This window comes from Ruditapes philippinarum, unplaced genomic scaffold, assembly GCF_026571515.1.
Source record: "Ruditapes philippinarum isolate M1 unplaced genomic scaffold, ASM2657151v2 ctg3077_1_1_1_1, whole genome shotgun sequence".
NCBI lineage: Eukaryota > Metazoa > Mollusca > Bivalvia > Venerida > Veneridae > Ruditapes > Ruditapes philippinarum.
The window spans coordinates 69,169-89,212 of NW_026855074.1; the positions used below are offsets into that span (position 1 = coordinate 69,169).

A 20,044-nucleotide genomic window follows, 5' to 3' on the forward strand; every position below is an offset into this window, starting at 1 on the left:
AGGGATTTGTATAATAAAATAATAAAATTTTATCACCTCTTTTAACATACGCATGACATTCCTTTTGGCAACGTTTTACCAAATCAATGATATGTTGCCCGAACGTTATTGTTTTGATTTTGTTTTCCCTAAATATAAGTTAAACAAATATGAACTATGAATAAGTATAAACCAAGCAACAAACATTTCATTTAGAATAATACCATTGCGTGCAGGAAAAACTGTCATTAAGCAACATAAAATTTAATTTCCGTAAAAAGCATACCCTGTTTTCATTATAAAATTAATGATAAATGAGTATATGAAACAATTACCGTCTTAATAATAAATTCGTATTACAAATTCTATATATAGATATGTGAATATTGATCAGAAAAAGGAAATGATGAGACTGTTCTCTTTTTCAAACCTTTAGGAAGCCTAAGAAAGTAAATTTGTACATTGTCAAAAGTAAATGAGTTGTTCTCATCACAAAGAGTTTCGTATAATATTAGTTACTTAAGAACGCAATTTTTGTGAATGGATTTGATTTGAAACAAAGGGTGAAATTTTAAAAGAAATAGCATGTAAACGTTCTTCACTAGGTGATACTTTGTGAGTGAATATAGTACATGTGATAATGACACAAAAATGTGGCTGGCTTCTAAAATGATATTTTTATCAACTTATTTTATATCTTTTTTCGATGTCTCGATGTTTTTTTTTTATGAATGGCTACAATATTTGAAGGCAGAATGCAACTATTAATCATTGACCATATTGTTAGCACTGTAATAGCACTGTAATAATAAGACAAGATAAGAAAAATACATATTTTTATTTACGTAACATTTGTGAACATACAAATACATTTTAATAGTCTAGTTTAATGTAATCTGGTTACATATTTATTATATACATCACAAACACACCAAATCAATAGGCCTATAAGTAATTGTTATTGGGTTATAGTGATAAAACCTGCAATTTTCATATAATTTTTTTGTTTTAATGTTTTTAGGGATCACTTTTTTCCAGATACTATTTATAGTATAGCAACAAGCTTTTATTTGGAAATATCATGGCCTGGACCGACATTGAGGGTGTTTCTCAGCATAATGTGTTTGAGGCCATAAAGCTGAAGAGAAAAAACTATTTGAACAATGATGATAATTATACATTTTTATACTGCGGTAATCTACATAAATATATCAGTTACCTTTTTGTTAATTTGTTAATCCTTAAAGAGCAATATATATAGGTTTCTTCTTCATTAATAGTCAATTGTAAAAAAAGTTATTGCATGATTAGGTATCTGAGATATATTTTAATACGATCAAACCGTTTACAGTTCGCAATATATCAGTTGTATGAAAACAATATAGAAACTTAAGCTGCTATTTATTTTTGCCTACGTTGACATGTTGGACTGTATTTGAAACATCTATCTACAAGATGTATGTTTCGTATTGCATTGCTGATCAAACATAAAATAGCCTCATATGTAAAAGTTGACTCTAAAACTGAAAGTAATCTCGTATTTTTTTTCTATGTAAAAAGACACATACGGATCGAATGATAGCTTATATGACAATGATTTGAAATGTGGTGTCATTTATGTACCCTCAATTGGCTCAATATTTGCTCATAAAGACCCATTTTTGAGATCCAAAATGAAATATTCAGATATTTTTCAAAAAACAAACATTGCATGTTATTTGGGGATGTTAATGCAAGTTATGGTAACCTGATTGATTATTTAAATATTGATCCATTTATATCAGATATGAATGATTAACAAAGTATACAAAACAAAGATTGTGAAGTTATGAAAAATATCAGCTTGTATAACATTCATGTAAATAAAAAGAATACGGGTACTGTTGTTAATCATTACGGTAACCAATTGATTGACCTGTGTAAAAATAACAATATGTTCCTTTGGAACGGAAGAATTGGAGAAGATTATTGTGTTGCTTAATTAACCTGTAAGAACACAAGTACTGAAGATTATTTTTAGTCATCATTTTATGTTTTTGAAAATGTTGTAGACTTTATGTACAGACTCAATCAAACCGAGTCTTCAATTCTTATGTAATATTGTTGTGATTAATGCTTCCGAGGGATCACTTTCTTTCTAGATTTTAAAATTCATGAATTTTGCAGCCTACTTTCTGATGTGCATTGTGCTCTGCAGGCTGTAATTAAAGTTAAATCATGTCATATTGTTAATACAACGGTACAATGTAAACGATTGACACCAAAACCAATATTATGGGATTGCAAAAATATGCTGAATTGTTTGCTGAAAACCTTGATATTTTTAAGATTTCTGAAATTGAAATGAGACTTGACCAATTAAACGAGAATGATATTGTTTTACAAAATGACCTGCCGTGCATGATATTGTATTTATATTTCAACTTTATTTCAAGAAAGTTCAGAAATTTCTTACACAAAAATCAGACAAATCAAAAGGAAAGAATACATTACAATGGTTTGATAGGTCATGTAATATGATGAGAGATACTTATCACAAAACTAGAAAAGCTTACAACAAATTTAAAACGCTGTATTTCAAAGAACTATTAAAATCCGTAAGTAAACAGTATAAAGGTGTTTTACGAAAGGCGAAAAATAATTTTAATAATAAAACAATCAACAAGCTAGGTAAATTAAAACATACTGACCCTAAGCAATATTTTTATTAAGTTTATTAATAAAACAAATGTTAAGGAGGACAGTATTGCTTCCCTTGATTAATTTTTTGAGTATTTCAAACGTCTAAATGTAAATACAGCTGCTGATGATAATGGTTATAGAAATGAAAATTATACAGGCGATGATGCTACAATACACGAGGAAATAAATGACCCTATAACAGACTAAGAAATTCTAGATGCTGTTAAAAGACTCACAACAAATAAGTCACCATGAAAGACAGGTTTTTCTGGAATATGGTATGCTCAATGTTTAAGCAGTTACTGTAGTAAATAGCTTATTAAAGCAAACTATCAAAAGTTAATAGATATCTATATTCAAAGTCGAAGAGCTGAAATTACCAATACATCAGACTCGAATTTGTATAAATATATAAAAGATAACTTTTGTAGAAGCGCGTACATAGACAAGTTACCTCTGTATTTTGATTGGATTTTTATGTTTTTAACAAGAAACTATCGCCTTCCAATGGGACGTGGCAAAACATACCCGTAAACGATCGTAAATGCACTCTTTGTAGAGATATAGGAGATGAAGTTCATTATATTTTTAAATGTCCGATATTTGAAAACGAAAGGCTTCTGAAATGACTTTACTGGCACAAATGCTCTTTATGCTGCTAGTATATTGCATTATTTTTCTTTTCTTGTGTTTCACGAAAGAGTTAAATAAACAAATCATTATAAATTGAGTAAAGCATATTTATATACTTGTTTTTGGCATTTGAATTATTTAAAAGAAAATGTGTGTCTTTGTTACATGTACATAATTTAAGCCTCTCTCTTTCATGAAAATGTTAAAAATATGCAACATGTAATAATCACCTTTGTTGAAATATGAAATATTTACAACACTTCTGTTTCGACATTTGAAATAATGTGTATCCTCGGCTATATGTACAATAAGTATTAAATTACTATCTTTATGCTATAAGTTTGTTGCGCACATTTTTGTTCTCATACATGCAGACCTAAGATTCGAATATGAAACTTTTTGTTTTATTATAAACAATTGTTACTGAAATGAATGTTAATTTGTTAGAGCCTGTATATAACCTGGAAATCTTTCGATTTTTTTCGATATGCTTTCGTTTCGCTTTGTTCGGGTTATTATGAAAGGTGTAAGCATTCTATTTGATCTATTAGTCATACTAATTATGTTAACTTAATATATATTTCTTCTCATCAAATTGTAATATATATTACTATTATCATTAGAATTCAATATTGCCATTTTTCATTATGTATTTGTATATGTTTCTGTATGTGTACTGCTGATGTTTCCCGCTAATGTGGGACTTGTGCATTTTGTAAAAAATTGAAATTGAAGGTTTTCTATTTAAGGTTATTGTGCTTGAAATACATTGAATATATAACCCTAGATTTTGCTAAAATATTAAGCACATTATGCCACAGGAACGCATATTGTTTTCTTTTTCTTTAGGAAGGGCAAATATGGGTTTTAGAATATTGCCATAATTGATAAAGAAACTTTGAAATTCTTATCACTTTAAGAATAAAGCAATGAATGTGATTGATTTTGTGATAAAACTAACAAAATGTAAACAATTCCAAACACAAAGTAACTGTGATAATTGCTTGAACGCAAAAGAAGCTAAGGCTGTTTCAGGTATATGCATTTGGCCAATAAGTAACTTCTAGGAAATAAGCAGAATGATAAACATATCCTGGCTCTTGCTAAAGCAATTATGTTAAGTCGATCCTAATGTTAAAGAAGCGTTTATTGCTTCCGTCAGTCGGCATCGGCTTACCCTAAAATTCTGTACTGGGACTATTGTTAAATAAGTATAGACTTTTAAGGTAAAGAGTTAAGTTCGTTTGAAGAAAATAGTAGGGCGATAATTGGCAAGGATTTTATAATCTTTCTGAAACAGTTTGAGTCATATCATTTTGAACACAGTTTCCCATTTCTTTGTCAACGCTTACCACATTTCTCTTATATTTCCGCCATATTTGTAAGCATTCTTCTACTGGCGGCAACACAACAACTATCACTGTACAAATAAAACAGTAAATCTGAAACGTTTTTAACCATGATGAGAACTGGTCAAAATTCAGAACCTCGTAACTTAAAGCAATCGCTGGAATTATAATCACAAATATCACCAAACTGACAACACCACCAACTGCAGCATATAATTTCGCTTTTTTGAACACAATGTCCATAGTGCTGGCTGTAATATAAGTTCCTGCATTCACCGCTTTTAACTCTTTCTCGTATACTTGACAGAATGGCTTCAGTGGATTATCTATGTTGATAGTTTTGGCCCATTCCCTGTCCGCATCAGCGTCACAGCTTATTTTATGTGTAAAGAGAGAGACACCGACACAAACTAAACAGCTCACAACGAAACCGCTTAATATAGCAACTAAAAGACTGTAAGATTCTGCAGTGTTAACGTAAAAATTACTGAGTCCGCCTTCATATGTTGATCCCATCGCCAGGATACCGGCAATAGAACACATTGTTCCAATAATACCGCCTGAAATATAACGTGTTTTATAACATACTTTCAACCTATCTAGCGAAAAATACAGGCGTTTTTGATTGAAGAAAAAAGAAAATCCGTTTCTGTATTTCATATACTTTATTCAACGACTAGTATGTGTTGTTGTCGCCGTTACTTGACGGCGATCAATACGATAAACAAGATTTGTTAAAATAAAATCGGATAACCCGACTGTACGGCGATTCTTAGCAATTGTTTAAATACTAATATTTGCATGTCAAATAATAATGATGGAATACTTCTGTATGTAACTGTTTCACAATTCCGTGTTTCCGGAGATGCCGAACGTCGACGGGAATTACACAAGTTGAGTCCAGTTAACCTGTGTTTTAACACTTTTTTTTTCTTTACATTGAGCAACAAAAAAAACATGCTTTCATTTGATAAATCTAAAGGAATAACGCTTGTTTAAACACAAAAATGGCTTACCTGCTATGACACCTTGCGATGTTGCCTTTGACCAAGTAATTGTCAAAAACAGTGGCCATATGAAGGGACTCGTTAGAATCTGGGTGCTTAGTGTTGCCCAGTTTACGTTCATTCCGGTTTCCGACACGAGCAAACCATATGGTACTATACCTATTACAACCCATATCATACACCAGCTCTGAAATCATATACCAGCTCTGAAAAACCCGCCTATCTTTTCTATTATAATTATAAAAAAAACCCCCTATATTATTAGAAATAAAGTTTGAAAGAGCATATCATATCATCACTTCTAAACAAAATCAGTATCATATTATGCATCATATGAAATATCAATTTACATCATATACCAGCTCCAAAGTAGGAACATGTATCAAAATTAACAACTCGTATCTTATACCGACCTTAAATAGCAACTAATAAAAGTCCTTGAATATCAAAATGATAATTTTTACGTAAGTTAAAGATATAAATCTAACTGTCGCAACAAACTCTTTAAGTACTTTACCAATTTTTAATTTAATAAAGATGTCGCCAAGAAGTTAAAATACATAAAACAATGCGAGAGATACTTTCTGATACCGTATAAGACTGCAATTTAACACCTCTGATATACGTAGCCACAAACATGTAAGAATAAAGAACCTGTTGCTATGATCACTAACCTTATATCGAATAAGTCCATCTTCATACTGCCTGTATTTACCATGAGTGGAACAAGTATAAACAACATTGTCAATACCGTCTCTCGCTCGGTTTTCAATATCCAATTCACATGCTTTACAACCAATAGAAGATGGACACTGGCACAGATCGTTTCCTTCAGCACACATTTCCTTCAACTTTTCCTTTCCGCACAATAAACAACTTGTCGGTGTAATATTTTTCCTTAGAATGATAAAACTGTCCGTTATGCATAGATATTATACATATATATATAATTTACTAAAGCAAGAAACTTTTTAATATATTAATCTTGATGGAAGCTGTTTGTTATTTCGTTAGTGTATATCTCTTATCATTATCAACAGCTAATAAAGAAACAGTGCGATACATAAAAATGAATGAATGATATTACAAAAATGTATTCATAACCATCTCTAGTAGAGGTAATAAATATCTGATAGCAATATAATATATGCAAAAAAACATCTCTAGCAGAGATAATAAAAATCTTATAGTACTATAATACGAGTTTATGCAAAAAAAAAATCTATAGCAGAGATAATGGATATTTGATTGTACTATAATATATGCAAAAAAAACATCTCTAGCAGAGATTATTAATATCTCATCGTACAATAGAATATGCAGACACTCTAATGTGTACAGCAAAACACCTGGTAAGTAAACATAAAACATAAACTTTAACGTATCAATAATATTGGCGGAAATATTCAAGTAATGATAATGCATATTTGATACCACTATAATATGTTCGGAAACATTCAAGTAATGACACTGCATATTTGATATCACTATAACATGTTCGGAAACATTCAAATAATGATGATGCATATTTGATAACTATATAATCTGAGCAGAAACAACTCTATGATGGGTTCTCTGCAAAATTTGAGACATTTTGTATTTCACATAACGATTCAAATATGGAAAATGAGAAAAAGGGTCAACAAAGAAAGGCGACGGTCACAGAATGCAGTCCTTCCACCTCCTTCCCGTGGGTATCTATATTCGAAGAAATATCGGTTTGAGCCTTGCTTTGAACGGGTCAGTTATTTACACAATATCTGAACGGTTTGATGTATGTCTTATAGTAAAGAAATAACGTTTCATATTACCTGAAGGGTTTAATGTATGTCTTGTAGATATCATATACAATAATAGATGACACAGCCATAACTTCTCCTGAACCTGTCGACATTAGTGACATCGTCAACATGGTTAACAACAAGTAACCGCCTGTTTGTCCCAGCAGATCATTCATCACATATGGAGTTATGTAACCTAGTGAAATCCATGGAAAATGCAGCATTATTATTTTGTTTCTGTCCAACAATAAACTACGTTGATATATGTAAGTTAACCACAACATCTATTAAAGGTAATTTATAAATTGAATCTAAGGTGATATATCTGATTATTGGATGATATGTTAAACTTTGTTTCATGCATGGATAATTACAATATATTATTTTAATCATATAAACTTCATACATGTCACATACATACCGTTGTCAATTTCCGCCAATGTAAGGATATGCGTGCCATTTTTAGCGCTGAGGGAAAAATATGTCATTGTTGCTGTAAAGGAGAGAGCTGTCGGTATAACAAACCAAATGTATGCTGCTAGGAAAAATCCCAAAACACCTTGAGATGGTTTAGCCGCTATTCTGCTTTGCCAATTCGCCTGGTCACAAAAACTAGTCGATGTTGCCATAAACATAAGGACAACTCCATATATAATTCCTGGTGCCGACCGGAAAGTCAAATAAGAGTTGTTAAAGTTGTCATCAGGAGCTTTCAAACATGATGCTGCATTGTATAGAGCTTCTACTGATGAAATATCTTTGATATCTTCAGCAGGGGAATAACTAGTATATAAAATGAAGACACTGACAGTTATAAATGTCAGTGCAGTGTTAAAATATGAGATATAGAACGTCGTACCAAGGCCTCCAATCATACAGTACGAACCAAACATAACCGCTAAAATAAGCACAATAAACTCGTTGTTTGTATCTTTACCGAGCACCTGTAACGTAGATTTTCCCGCCAGTATCATGCTGGTTGTCACAATTAGATTGGACAGGAGACCCACACCACAAAACAGAATATGTGCTGGTTTACCAAACCTAGCATACGCTATCTGAAACATAAAATCAATACGTGCAGTTTCAAGTAACGTAGACATTCAACATATTCTTTCTTTTTACAATTATCATCAAGCATCGCCAATCAAAAGACAGTAGCATGTTATTCTCTATTTATCATTTAGATTACAGACTTGTGAATCATCTTATTTATGTTTTACAAATACATACAACAACACGTTTGGAACATGTTATGTCTTTGTTGTTATTTATTAAAATCTCTTGAATACATTTTAATGGATTTGTTGTCATATGTTTTACCATAAGATCATATAAACCATACCAACATACGAATTCTACACATTTGGAGGTGGTAATTTAATTCGGAAAGAATGTATTACTTTGATGTAAGTAGAAATGCTAAGGCATTCCAGGACAATATGACACGCATCAACACGATAATAGCCATATTTTATTACCATGGGCATATTTTGATAAGTGGAACCATGATTTCCACATGAAAGTACATGTACATGTATTATATACCGTTGGAAAGATAATGGATTTGTCTAACAAACAGTCTATTTTCGCACGATTTGCACGTGTAATAAAATTTAAGCAGGTCATTTATTTTATGCCAGTTGTAATAATAATTATATCAGTCCGGATCGGAAACCCTAGATGTCCCGTCATGAGGGACGGATATTCCGATCCGAACCGCAAACATGTTTCTATCTGTAAAGCTTTTTTGTAAAATCATCAACTGTTTTTGTATGTAACCCTCACAGTAAATTGACATGAGTATAAAAATATGCACTTTTAATGTAAAAGATTTGGTTATTTATTTAATATATAAAAGATATTTATTTTTACACAAAACATATTTAAAAAAACCCACATTTTTGTTATATGTACTTCAGAGGGAATAAACAGGTTGTTTTCAGTAGAAAAACTAATAATAGTGCACGTGTGTGAATCGTAATCCGAAACTAATTGGATAGCAAAATTATATATCATTTATGGAAATAATTTGTGGAAGATAAATTGCAATTGAATTCAAACAATGAACACATATACAATAATGAATTTTACAAAATATTTAACGATAATGGCATTTTTGAATAGTTGGATAAACTCATTTCTGAAAATGAAAAGCAAATGGTATGATAGGAGGCGATTCTGTTTAAGGTAAAGAGTAAGATACAATGAATGGTAGGAAAGATAACCAAGGATATCATAAAAAAACATCGCGCGTTTTCTTATTTAGAGAATGAAAATCGCATATAAAATTAAAATTCACTTCGGATTTGCGTGACAAACCTGTTGCTTTTTAATTTAAGAAACATTAAGAAATCATGCATGTTAATATAAAATTGAAAAATGATTTATATATCGAATCACTCAAGCGTTATATTGTCATAAAAACACATATTTATAAAAGTGAGAAGGGTACTTAAAACTATCTTAAAAATGAATATAAAAAACGTTAACCGAGCATTTATTGAAGAAACCGCAATACAAAATACAATGTGGATGAACGGAACGTCGTTGGTTTTACTTAGGTGCCCGTTTGTGCCACAAATAATTCTCAGAGGGGAATCTAGGATCTTCCTCCACCAATAAGCTGCAAAGTCGCCATATGACCTTAAATGTGTTGATGCGATGTATGTACGCTGTGTTTACTCGAAAACATATAAAAATGGATGTGTGCTGTGTATGAGCGTTACTTGGAAACATGCAGCAATGTGTATTAACGTAACTCGGACATGCTTGCGCGCGCGCGTGTGTGTGTGCGTGCCAGCGTGCGTGCGTGCGTGTGTGTGTGAGTGCACGCGCGCGTGTGTGTGCATAATAAAATAATATTTCGTGACCAAATCTCGTTTTTGATTACGTGTAGTTTTAAGTTTATGTGTTGCACTAAGAAGTAGTAATGTGATAAATAGCGATACCAATTTAGTATTCATAAACCACTAAATTTACGTAGCCTAAAATGATATTATGTATCCAAATTTTTGATAACGTGTGTAACCGCCATGTGCCCGAATGATAGCCTCAACACTTATCATATTACCAGGCGTCTAATGCGATTTTGAGGTATTTGTGCTTGTTCCAGTTGTTGCAGGTTGACTACAGGTGATTAGCACCATTGCCCAAATAACAGTTAAATAACATTTAAAATTTCAGTTGTGGTCATGCCAAAATTTAAGCAAAGCGCCGGGTGTGAGGAGAAGGTTTGGGCTATCATCTGGGCATTAAAAAATTGGCTACATAATATTATTTAAGGTTACGTTATCGTCACTATTTACCAGAAATATCCACCAGTTAATGTTTTGTAAACTCTCCAACACAATACTTAGTAAAATTATTAGGAAAACGTGTGATCCCACGGAAGCATTAACCACAACAAAATTACATAAAAAATGCAGATTTGGTTCGATTGAGTCTGTACATGAGGGATAATGAAAAAGTGCAACACCCCTAACGCCCCCTAGATCCGGCTAGAGCGGTACTCGATTTTAAACATTTAAAAGTGCTGGAACTTTTGATCCCGAAGGACCAGAAAAATATAACAACACTAAAGTAAAGTACGGGGCAACTTTTTACAGCTGTCACACAGCATTGTGCTTATGCTTAAATCATTTGGTTAAGAATAAACTAACTCATAAATTTACTGGTTTGTGATTACTTAATTAGTATCGATACTAATCAAATTACTATTTCTTAGCTCAGTTGAGTCGTCATCTCTCATGGCAGTGCTTTCAATCACAACTTATTTTAAATTTCCTGGGTGTGCTTAACTTATTTCTAAGTGTATATTACACGATTACAGAGAAATGAATAGATTATAAAAAGACAAACAATGTTCAATTGTGCTTGTAGTAAATATTAAAATAAAAATATGGGATAGATTAATCAGACGAATTACTAATAATTATAATAATAAATATGATTTTTCACTGTTCTCAAACGGATAGATATAATAAATTTTGGTAAATGTGAACATGAAATTTTTATCTTTAAAAACTTCTCTGAATTTCGATCCTTGTATCGGGCAACCTATTGCTTGCAGAATGCGACTAAGAGAGATATACGCAAGTAGAGCGAGTGTCAATTACATGCTTTCCTAATGGCAATGTATATTTTAATATAAACTTATAACATATTAAAGATATACCTGGGGGAATGTTTTAGCTCCCGGTGCTCGTGTCTTCAAGTAAATAGAGAGAGTGGGAAACAACAAAATGTCAACAACAACTCCAATAGCCATCCACAGGCTTCCACCTAGACCAGACTGTAGAAAAACACGATACATGTATATCTTACAATATGAGATCGAACATTTCACTAACAAACATACCAATATTTTCCAGGAATGAATTCCTGAGCTTTGATTAAGAGCCATGACCTTGACAATCTTGTTTTAAAAAACTTCAGCAGTATCAAAATATGGTTTTTAAATTGATCTTTATCAATCTGAAAATGTTTTCGATCTGTCTGTATGAATGGTGTTCTTCCTAGATATTTATAATACCAAATTTTGTTTTGTGGCATCTATGTATACATAGTTAAAAGTGTATATAAAATGACGTTCTATAATATTTATTCATATCTTAGATGTCCTTCTGGATATATATGTATAACATGATATTACATTACATGATTTTTATAAGTACATAATAAATAGTTCTTTGATATATATTAGGTACATTTGTATTCATAAATATCCAAGAATGACACTTTTTAATTAAATATTTAAAGTTTTATTGGGACGTCAACTAATAGGTATATATAAAACTATATGTTAAATATAGCTACTAGTATTTGTGCTATATATGCTCATATGTTTCTATGGTATCTATATTCATTTTAAAAGTATCTTTCATGGATACTTATAAATACTTGAAATGTCGTTTTGGTATATTTATACTTATTTCAAATATCGTTTTAAGCTATGTATAATTTTAAAATGTCGGTCTAAAATATCTATACATATTGAAAAGCATAGTTCTGCGATATTAATAAATACTAAAAATGTCGTTTTTTGACATCTATATCTATAAGATGCGGCTTTTTAGCAATCTATTTGTACTCCTATCGAAAACAATTTTTATTTTACCTATAAAATACGTCATTTTGAAAAAGTAAAATATGATATTTCAGTCTAATTGTTTGCCACTTTTTCTTGCTAGAAACAGGTATGCCGAACTGAATTAACTTTTCATACTTTGCTTGTAAGTGTTGAACTTTGAAGAAAGTCGGCCGGCCATAACATTTGTGACGTCACAGTTACTGCTGTCAAACTAAAGGTAACACGACCACCAGCATCAAATACCGTATCAAGATGTTGATCGTCTTTAAACACGTACTTGCGGAGTGACTTGTAACCACGGGCAATAAGAAGAGAAAATCCGCCAAACCCAAGCAAAAGAAGTAATGTCAAATGACTCTTTGGTATAGATGGGGCAATCCTAGAAAAATAGAGAAGCAAAAGATATATTGCAATCGTCATTCATAATCACATATAGACCAAAAAACTATTTATGTGTTTTGTGGAAGGAATATCGTTTAACGATGTAATGTTTAATGCAAAAAAATTCTATCTTAATTACTATTTGGACGAATATTGAAATAGGCGTATTTGTGTGTATATGTGCGTGTAGGGTGTGTGCGTGCGCGCATGCGTACTTATTTGTGAGACGTTATATGAAATACCTTGATTGTCCTTTGTACTCCTTCAATTGAGTTCCACAAGTTTCCTCACCTCCAGCTTCAGCTTTCAGTGTACATACACACAATGCAACAAAACATGTAACAAAAGTATTCACCTGAAATGTGATAAAAATAGTAGATAACGGGATAGAAAAAGAAGGAAAAGTTGCAAAATGGAAAGAAGGAAAATATGAAAAAATAAAAATGTGTCAGATAACGAAAGGAACTATAAAATAACAATACGTCAGATAAAAAAGAAAGAAATAGTTGTTTTTGAAGGCAAATAAACACGCACAAAAAACACCAACACAGAACACAGGGCTAGTATCAGTTTTTATTGTTGTGTAAACATAATATGTGGTACTTTTAGTTTCTTCTTTTTTGGCCATTTTCATTTGGGTGGTTCAAGTTTGGCCTACTTGAATACTGTATAATCACCCTTAGGAAATGTTGCCTGCTTTTTAAATTTGTCTTTTGACGTCTTGTCTGTGGTATGCAGGCTTCATAACCTCAGATCCCCTTTCAAAATTCCATTTTATTTAGTCTCTCGTTTAGGGCAAAAACATTCTTTTACTTGGGGACCATACGCCGCTTTTCATGGAATGGTACTACTGTGCCACATTGAAGGTTCCATGATAACCGCCGTATGAACACATCTGCGGATGTTTCTAAATTCAAAATTTAACCATTTTTGTGTTAAATGTTGAATTCTGCTTAAGCCGGTGATAGGGGGCGTGGACGGTACCTTGCACTTTCCAGTACCGTCCATGAACAGGCTCAATCAAACCGAGCCTGCAACATTTTCAATTTTATTGTGTTGGACTTTCTTTAGGGATTCTGTTTTTTTTTTTTCTATTGATGATGTAATCACAGTGAATGTGAAAGCCTTATCCAACAAAAGATCTGGTTCCATCACTTATACACTTAAGCTGAATTCAAACAGTTTGGTGATAGTTGGACATATTATGGGCATTTGAAAAAAGAACTTTATTCAAGCTCTGCTCAAATGTAATCCTTCAAGCATAGAGTTTAATAGACACATAGTTAATCCTTTGTCAAAATGTAATAATCAATCATTGTAGTAATAATCAATTCTGACAGCTATAGTTTTTTTTTCTAAAAGTTGGAAAACTACATACCCTGACGTTGTGGTGACTCATGTCTTGTCAAATCTTTGAACGTGAATTAAATAAATGAGTTTGAGAAAATTTTAGTGTTGCAATGGATAATTTGGGTGCTTTATATAATTATATTAAATGTTTTCTGTAACTCTTACGGGCACCTAACTTGAAAAATATGAAAGAACCAAAAATAACACATATTGTAGAACATAATGAATTTGTTATATCGTCCCCTAGTGTTGAGTATTTAAAAACCAGATTCATTGTAAAGATCAGAGAGAGGAACGCGATTTTGGTATCACCTGATACATAATACTAATTACCTCCAACTGAATCTGCTCATATGTCTTGGCTTCCTTCGACGTCAAATTATCGCAAATCATGTTGTCATGCTCTAACTTATAAAAGAGGAATAGATTTAAGGTTTTAAATATTAATTCTCAGCCAGGCTTTTCATTTAGAAAAGGTGGGTGGTTATGTTGTAAACTTTGTTTAGTTATGAGAAAAGATGTAGTTGTTTTCGAAGGACTTTGACAAACGATAATTCGGCCTTTGATGTTCCTTTTTTAACCTATTAAATTGATACATGATACGCATCTCTTTTATTTTCTCCGTTCTTATACACTCTTCGAAGATTTGTTTTGTGCCCTCCTATTACCTATAGCCCTTCCCTGATTTTGGAAGGTGTGCATTTGTGAATTTCGCCCTGCCTTCTTGAGTATATTTCTCAATATGTTACAAGAGGTAACTTTGAATTTCAAGAAAAGCTGATCACGAATGAGTCTCAATTCTCTCAATTGTATTTGTTTCACGTAGCTTTTGGAATTTAATGTCTTGTTAATTTTTTGATAATAGGACATGTTAACAAATACATTGATAAATACATTAAAAGTGTACTTGACACTAATTCAAATTAATCCTACAAATAGAAAAATCATAAATTACATAAAATATAATATTTTTTGAAATACTAAATAGCATTCACTTCAAAGGTTACATGCTTTGTGATTAAAATTTCTATTCGGAACCCTTTATTAAAGTCAAATTTTAGCAACGGCGTAAGCTTTATTGTACAGTGAAGAACAAAGTAGGCAGTATCACAATTTCATGTAGTTGAACAAACAAAACGATTTATAACATATTTATTATTTACTTTTAAAGCAGCATCTCTCCAGAAGATAACACAAAAATATTTTGCTGTACTTAATTTCATAATCTCTCTTCAAATAAATAAGATTTTTAAAAAACAAATCAAAACATCGCTTTTAACGTTCATATTTCGTCATTTTTTGTTCGGAAATAGGCAGTCTGCCTTTCCTCCATCGGAATATTTCTTCTTTTCTATACTTTTTTCAGTACCACATTTTTTTCTGACGATTTTGTCAACTTTTATTTTCGAATAAGAGGTCTGTAATAAAAGATTTACACATGAACCCAACAATAGCAGTATTGAAGGTTTAACTTGATATTTTATTTTATCGTTCTCTTCCAAAAAGGTTTGTACAGGATTTTCCTATGTTCTATGAGAGCCACAATGTAACAGCTTATTAATATCTATCAACTTAGGAACAATATCTAGCTCGTAATGATTCGTCGGACCCAAGTAGTTTCAATGCGGTTATAAACGCATTTAAATCTATTACATCTCCATTGTTTAACATGTTTTAATCTCGCATGGCCCTTGCAATATTAAATCAAAGTAAAGATTTCTTTCTGTTTTATATGAGGAGGATAGGCAAAGAGGCAAAACAATAATTAAAGGGTGAATATACAAGAATTTGAATGACAACTATGCTTCCAATCGGTATAATTAATTTTTTTCTTCCACATTTTAATAGTAAAAATAGATTCTGCTTTTGCAATTTTAGTTTTGTAATTTCATTCTATCATTTCAAATAAATTTACATAAAAGTTGAAGACAAGCTCTCAAAGTTTCGGCTAAAGCTGTTAATGAATTTGTTTGTTTAAAAATAGGACAATTATAATAAGCATTGTATGAGTACCTTTATTTTCATTATTATTTAACAAATTGATAGTATTTCATATATCCCTGACTTTGATATTGATACACGATTCATGTCATCTGCAACTGTAATTGATCATACAAGCAAAATGCACGTTAGATAGGCTCCCTGAATACCCGATAAGCCCATTGATGAACAATAATGAAAGGGCTCTTATAATATACTCTATTAATAAAAACATCCTTCCCGTGAACTAATAGGTTTTATTTTCCCCTGTCAGTTAAGTTAATTCTATTTAATTTCGTAAACTAAGTTGAATAGTGTAAATCAATGTTATGGTATGGTGATTATTTGGATTTCCCTTTCACTTCCATTGCCTTGTGTAGAGTATTGAACCAGAAAGGTCCAAATAGATGTTAATACTGCCTTTTGGGAGTAGCTGAATATTATTTTCAAGTATACATGTATCATAAGTCACTATTACATCCGGGGCATAATTAATGTATAGCCCCGCTAATAGTATGCCTCAGCTTTGAAATGTAACTGTATTTTTGAAATGCATTGAAACTGAGGGTTGTGGCTTTTAAACCCCAAAAGGTTTTTTCCCTTTTCCTTTCTTTTAACACTACCTAAGATTCTCACAGACCCGTATTGTAAAAGGAAAAAGTATTAAATTCCAATGATCTTATTATTACAGGTATTACTTGGCTAAATAATGCTAGATTTATTAACACATATGGAACCTGCTATTTTCAAGTCTAATAAAATCAAACCTACACGTTAAATGTATTAGTACTTGACAATATCAACCAATATACTTTTAAGAAGATTTAGGCAAACAACAGTGGAACCTATCTAATCCGAACTCGTCCGGACCAGAAAAAAAGTTCGTATTAGAAAGGTTCCCGGATTAGAAGGTAATTTACATGTTTGTTCATGTTATTGGCAGAATCGTTTAATGAACGAAAACGGGAATGCATTTGAAATTGCAATATAAATATTTTATTTTTGCAGTCTCTTATCGTTCATTTCTGAGAGGTTAATTTTATAGCAAAGTAAGAACAAAAATTGAAAAAAATCGTCCGGAATTCGGAGTAGACAGGTTCCGGATCCGAAAGAATTTTTATTATTGAAACTAGAACGAGTAAAATCGGGACCGGACACTTCGTTCGGATAAGAAAGGATTCCGGATTAGAAGGGTTCGGATTAGCAAGGCTCCTCTCTGTAATTGTTTCTTAATCAATAGGAAAACATTTTTCATGAGGATGATGTTATAGATTATTTAGAAATACTTCATTCCTCAAAAAGAGATTTTCCAATAAGTTTTTATTCACAAAAAGGTCCATAACTCGTTTATCGTACGGTAAAGTGTGTTTAAACTTTGCATAAAGGTGTTCTTTACGGCAGATAACCGACACATTTTGTCAATTATTCATTGCCTTAAAATATATTAGTTTCGACCAAATAAAATACAAGCCGATTTGTAATGAATACTTGAACTATAAAAACAAGTAAAGTTGCATTAAAATCATAGTTACATATAAATGACACAAATTTACTGTGTTGCTAAGATGCCAAATATTTAAACAAAGTGAAGATTGATTGCCCTTAAGCCTGCACGAGTGGCATGGGTGCTGCGTATCACCTTGTTTAACATTTATTCACATATATCTTTGCAAGGATACTGGTTTTAAATAGGGGATTATTGGCACTCTAATATTTAAATTTTAAGGGTAATATTAAGCTTGGGCCGACACAGCAGTGGATCAGGTTCTGCATATGTTAGAAGAAAATTCTTAAATGATTACCGACTTCACAATTTATTTGGAGTATCTGCAAGAAAAGTGCGTTCAAAGCATATGGTAATAGCATATGCATATGGCAATATGATAAAGCATATGATAAAGCATTTAGAGAATTAACTGATCGATTATGAAAGATCTACAATTAACGATAGAATATGCAAGCAACGTAACAGAGAGGTAGGAAATGAATGCATGTTCTTTGAATTGATCACATTATACTGCTATTAGACAAGCTCTGTTTGGTAATGCAAAAAAGATTAATAATGATTTTTATGAAAAATGACGTTAACAAGTTAAAGCTTTATGTTTTCAATAAAAAGTATTATTTGAGATTATGTTAAATCCTGCCACCTGATCTTAGAAAAAAGTACAGTCTAACTTGCCCATGCGACCACGTGTATTAAGCGACTTTTGTCTTATGCGACCACTTTAAATCCCCCAATCAGTGCTTTAATAAGTAGCTTTTACAACATTAAACCATTTCAGCACTTTAAAAAAAATTAAACATCTTAGCAACACAGTAAATTTGTGTCATTTATATGTAACTATGATTTTAATGCAACTTTACTTGTTTTTATAGTTCAAGTATTCATTACAAATTTTATTTGGTCGAAACTAATATATGACTCATAAAATTACTTCAGCCAGTCATTTTTTATTTCAGCGTTTTTGATATGGAGGATTATTTTAAAAGTGTTTTGAAAGTTTATTAGTATTGTTTATTTATTCTTTAAAATGTTGATGGTTCAGTTTGATACCTGTAAAAGTATTTTAAAGGATATGAGAAGGTGATAACATATTGCTGATTGTCAGATCCTGAAACATAGCGTTATTTAAAAGCTTAGTTTAATCAGATTGTGGTCTTTACCTACATTAAGGAGAAAACTATTACCCCTTTCAATACTACAATTCGACAATATTGTCATGCTAAACGGTCTTCAAGGATCGCAAATATAACATATCTCCAAAGAGATAAAACACAATGAATATATCAGAATGGATACAAATAAACATTTTCATGTCGAATGATTAAACTTGCAGTAGATATTATTATTTTTATCATAATGAATACAATTTATTGAAACGATATACAAAATTAATTGAAACCTTGTGTAAAACTTGAGTACACACTAGAATATGATAACATTAAAATGTGAACAAATTAATTATTTATTTACCGCCATGTTGAAATATTTAAGCATAAAAAGGTCAGCTAAATAATATATATATATATATATATATATTATATATATATATATATATATATATATATATATACAACTGTAAAAGATTATCATAAGTAATATATTAAATCAAACCTTAAATCGTGACATCTTCGCCTTTTAAATCTAAACAGGTAGGCGTCCAGTTTTAATGTGTAAGTCCAATATGAATCGTGTATAACATTAATATTAGACAGCGTGCCGTGCAGTGAAGACCACAGGACGTTGGAATTTTATCCAAATAATCAATTAAGTTAAACGTAACTTCCTCTTTGAGAAGTTAATACGAGAAATGCAACGCATACGAATAGATCAACAATCGTTAATAAAATACTAAGTCTACACCATACAGAAATGCTAAAATTATGATTTCGTTGCTTTTATCTTCCATGTAATTGATTTTCAATTTTCAATCTCTTAAACATCAGCTCATCGTTTTTGCTCGACTGGTGAACGGCAGCGGATCATCAAATAGGATGTAAAGTAAAGATAGCATAAACATAGACATAAAAATCACATCCTGTATGATCATAATGGGATTGTTTAGTTTCTTACATATATAAACATTAATGACTCCTGTGGTATGACAAACATCAAATTAAAAATAAGAAAATATCAGTTTGTTTCATTTCATCTAAAATGCGCACTAAAATGATACAAGGGTTGTCTGTGCTAACATGACCAAATATGTCTTAATATATTATCCCGGAAAAGTATTGAATAAAAAATACAGATTAGAAAACTGGGGGGGGGCGGGTAGACAATTATGTGAAATGGCAAACACAGTT

General features: G+C 31.4%; 1 protein-coding gene across 1 annotated transcript; it reads right to left on the reverse strand.

Annotated features, from left to right (window-relative positions):
• Window positions 1–798: 798 nt before the first annotated feature.
• On the reverse strand, window positions 799–19,702 carry LOC132742020 (uncharacterized). The gene is made up of 9 exons (XM_060730300.1): window positions 19,353–19,702; window positions 13,147–13,259; window positions 12,659–12,902; window positions 11,609–11,725; window positions 7,853–8,489; window positions 7,462–7,627; window positions 6,325–6,547; window positions 5,660–5,837; window positions 799–5,203 (listed from the first exon to the last, which is right to left on the reverse strand). Exons 1-9 carry the CDS (start codon window positions 19,365–19,367, stop codon window positions 4,575–4,577), a joined length of 2,322 nt encoding a protein of 773 aa, XP_060586283.1. The 5' UTR covers window positions 19,368–19,702; the 3' UTR covers window positions 799–4,574.
• Window positions 19,703–20,044: the final 342 nt, after the last annotated feature.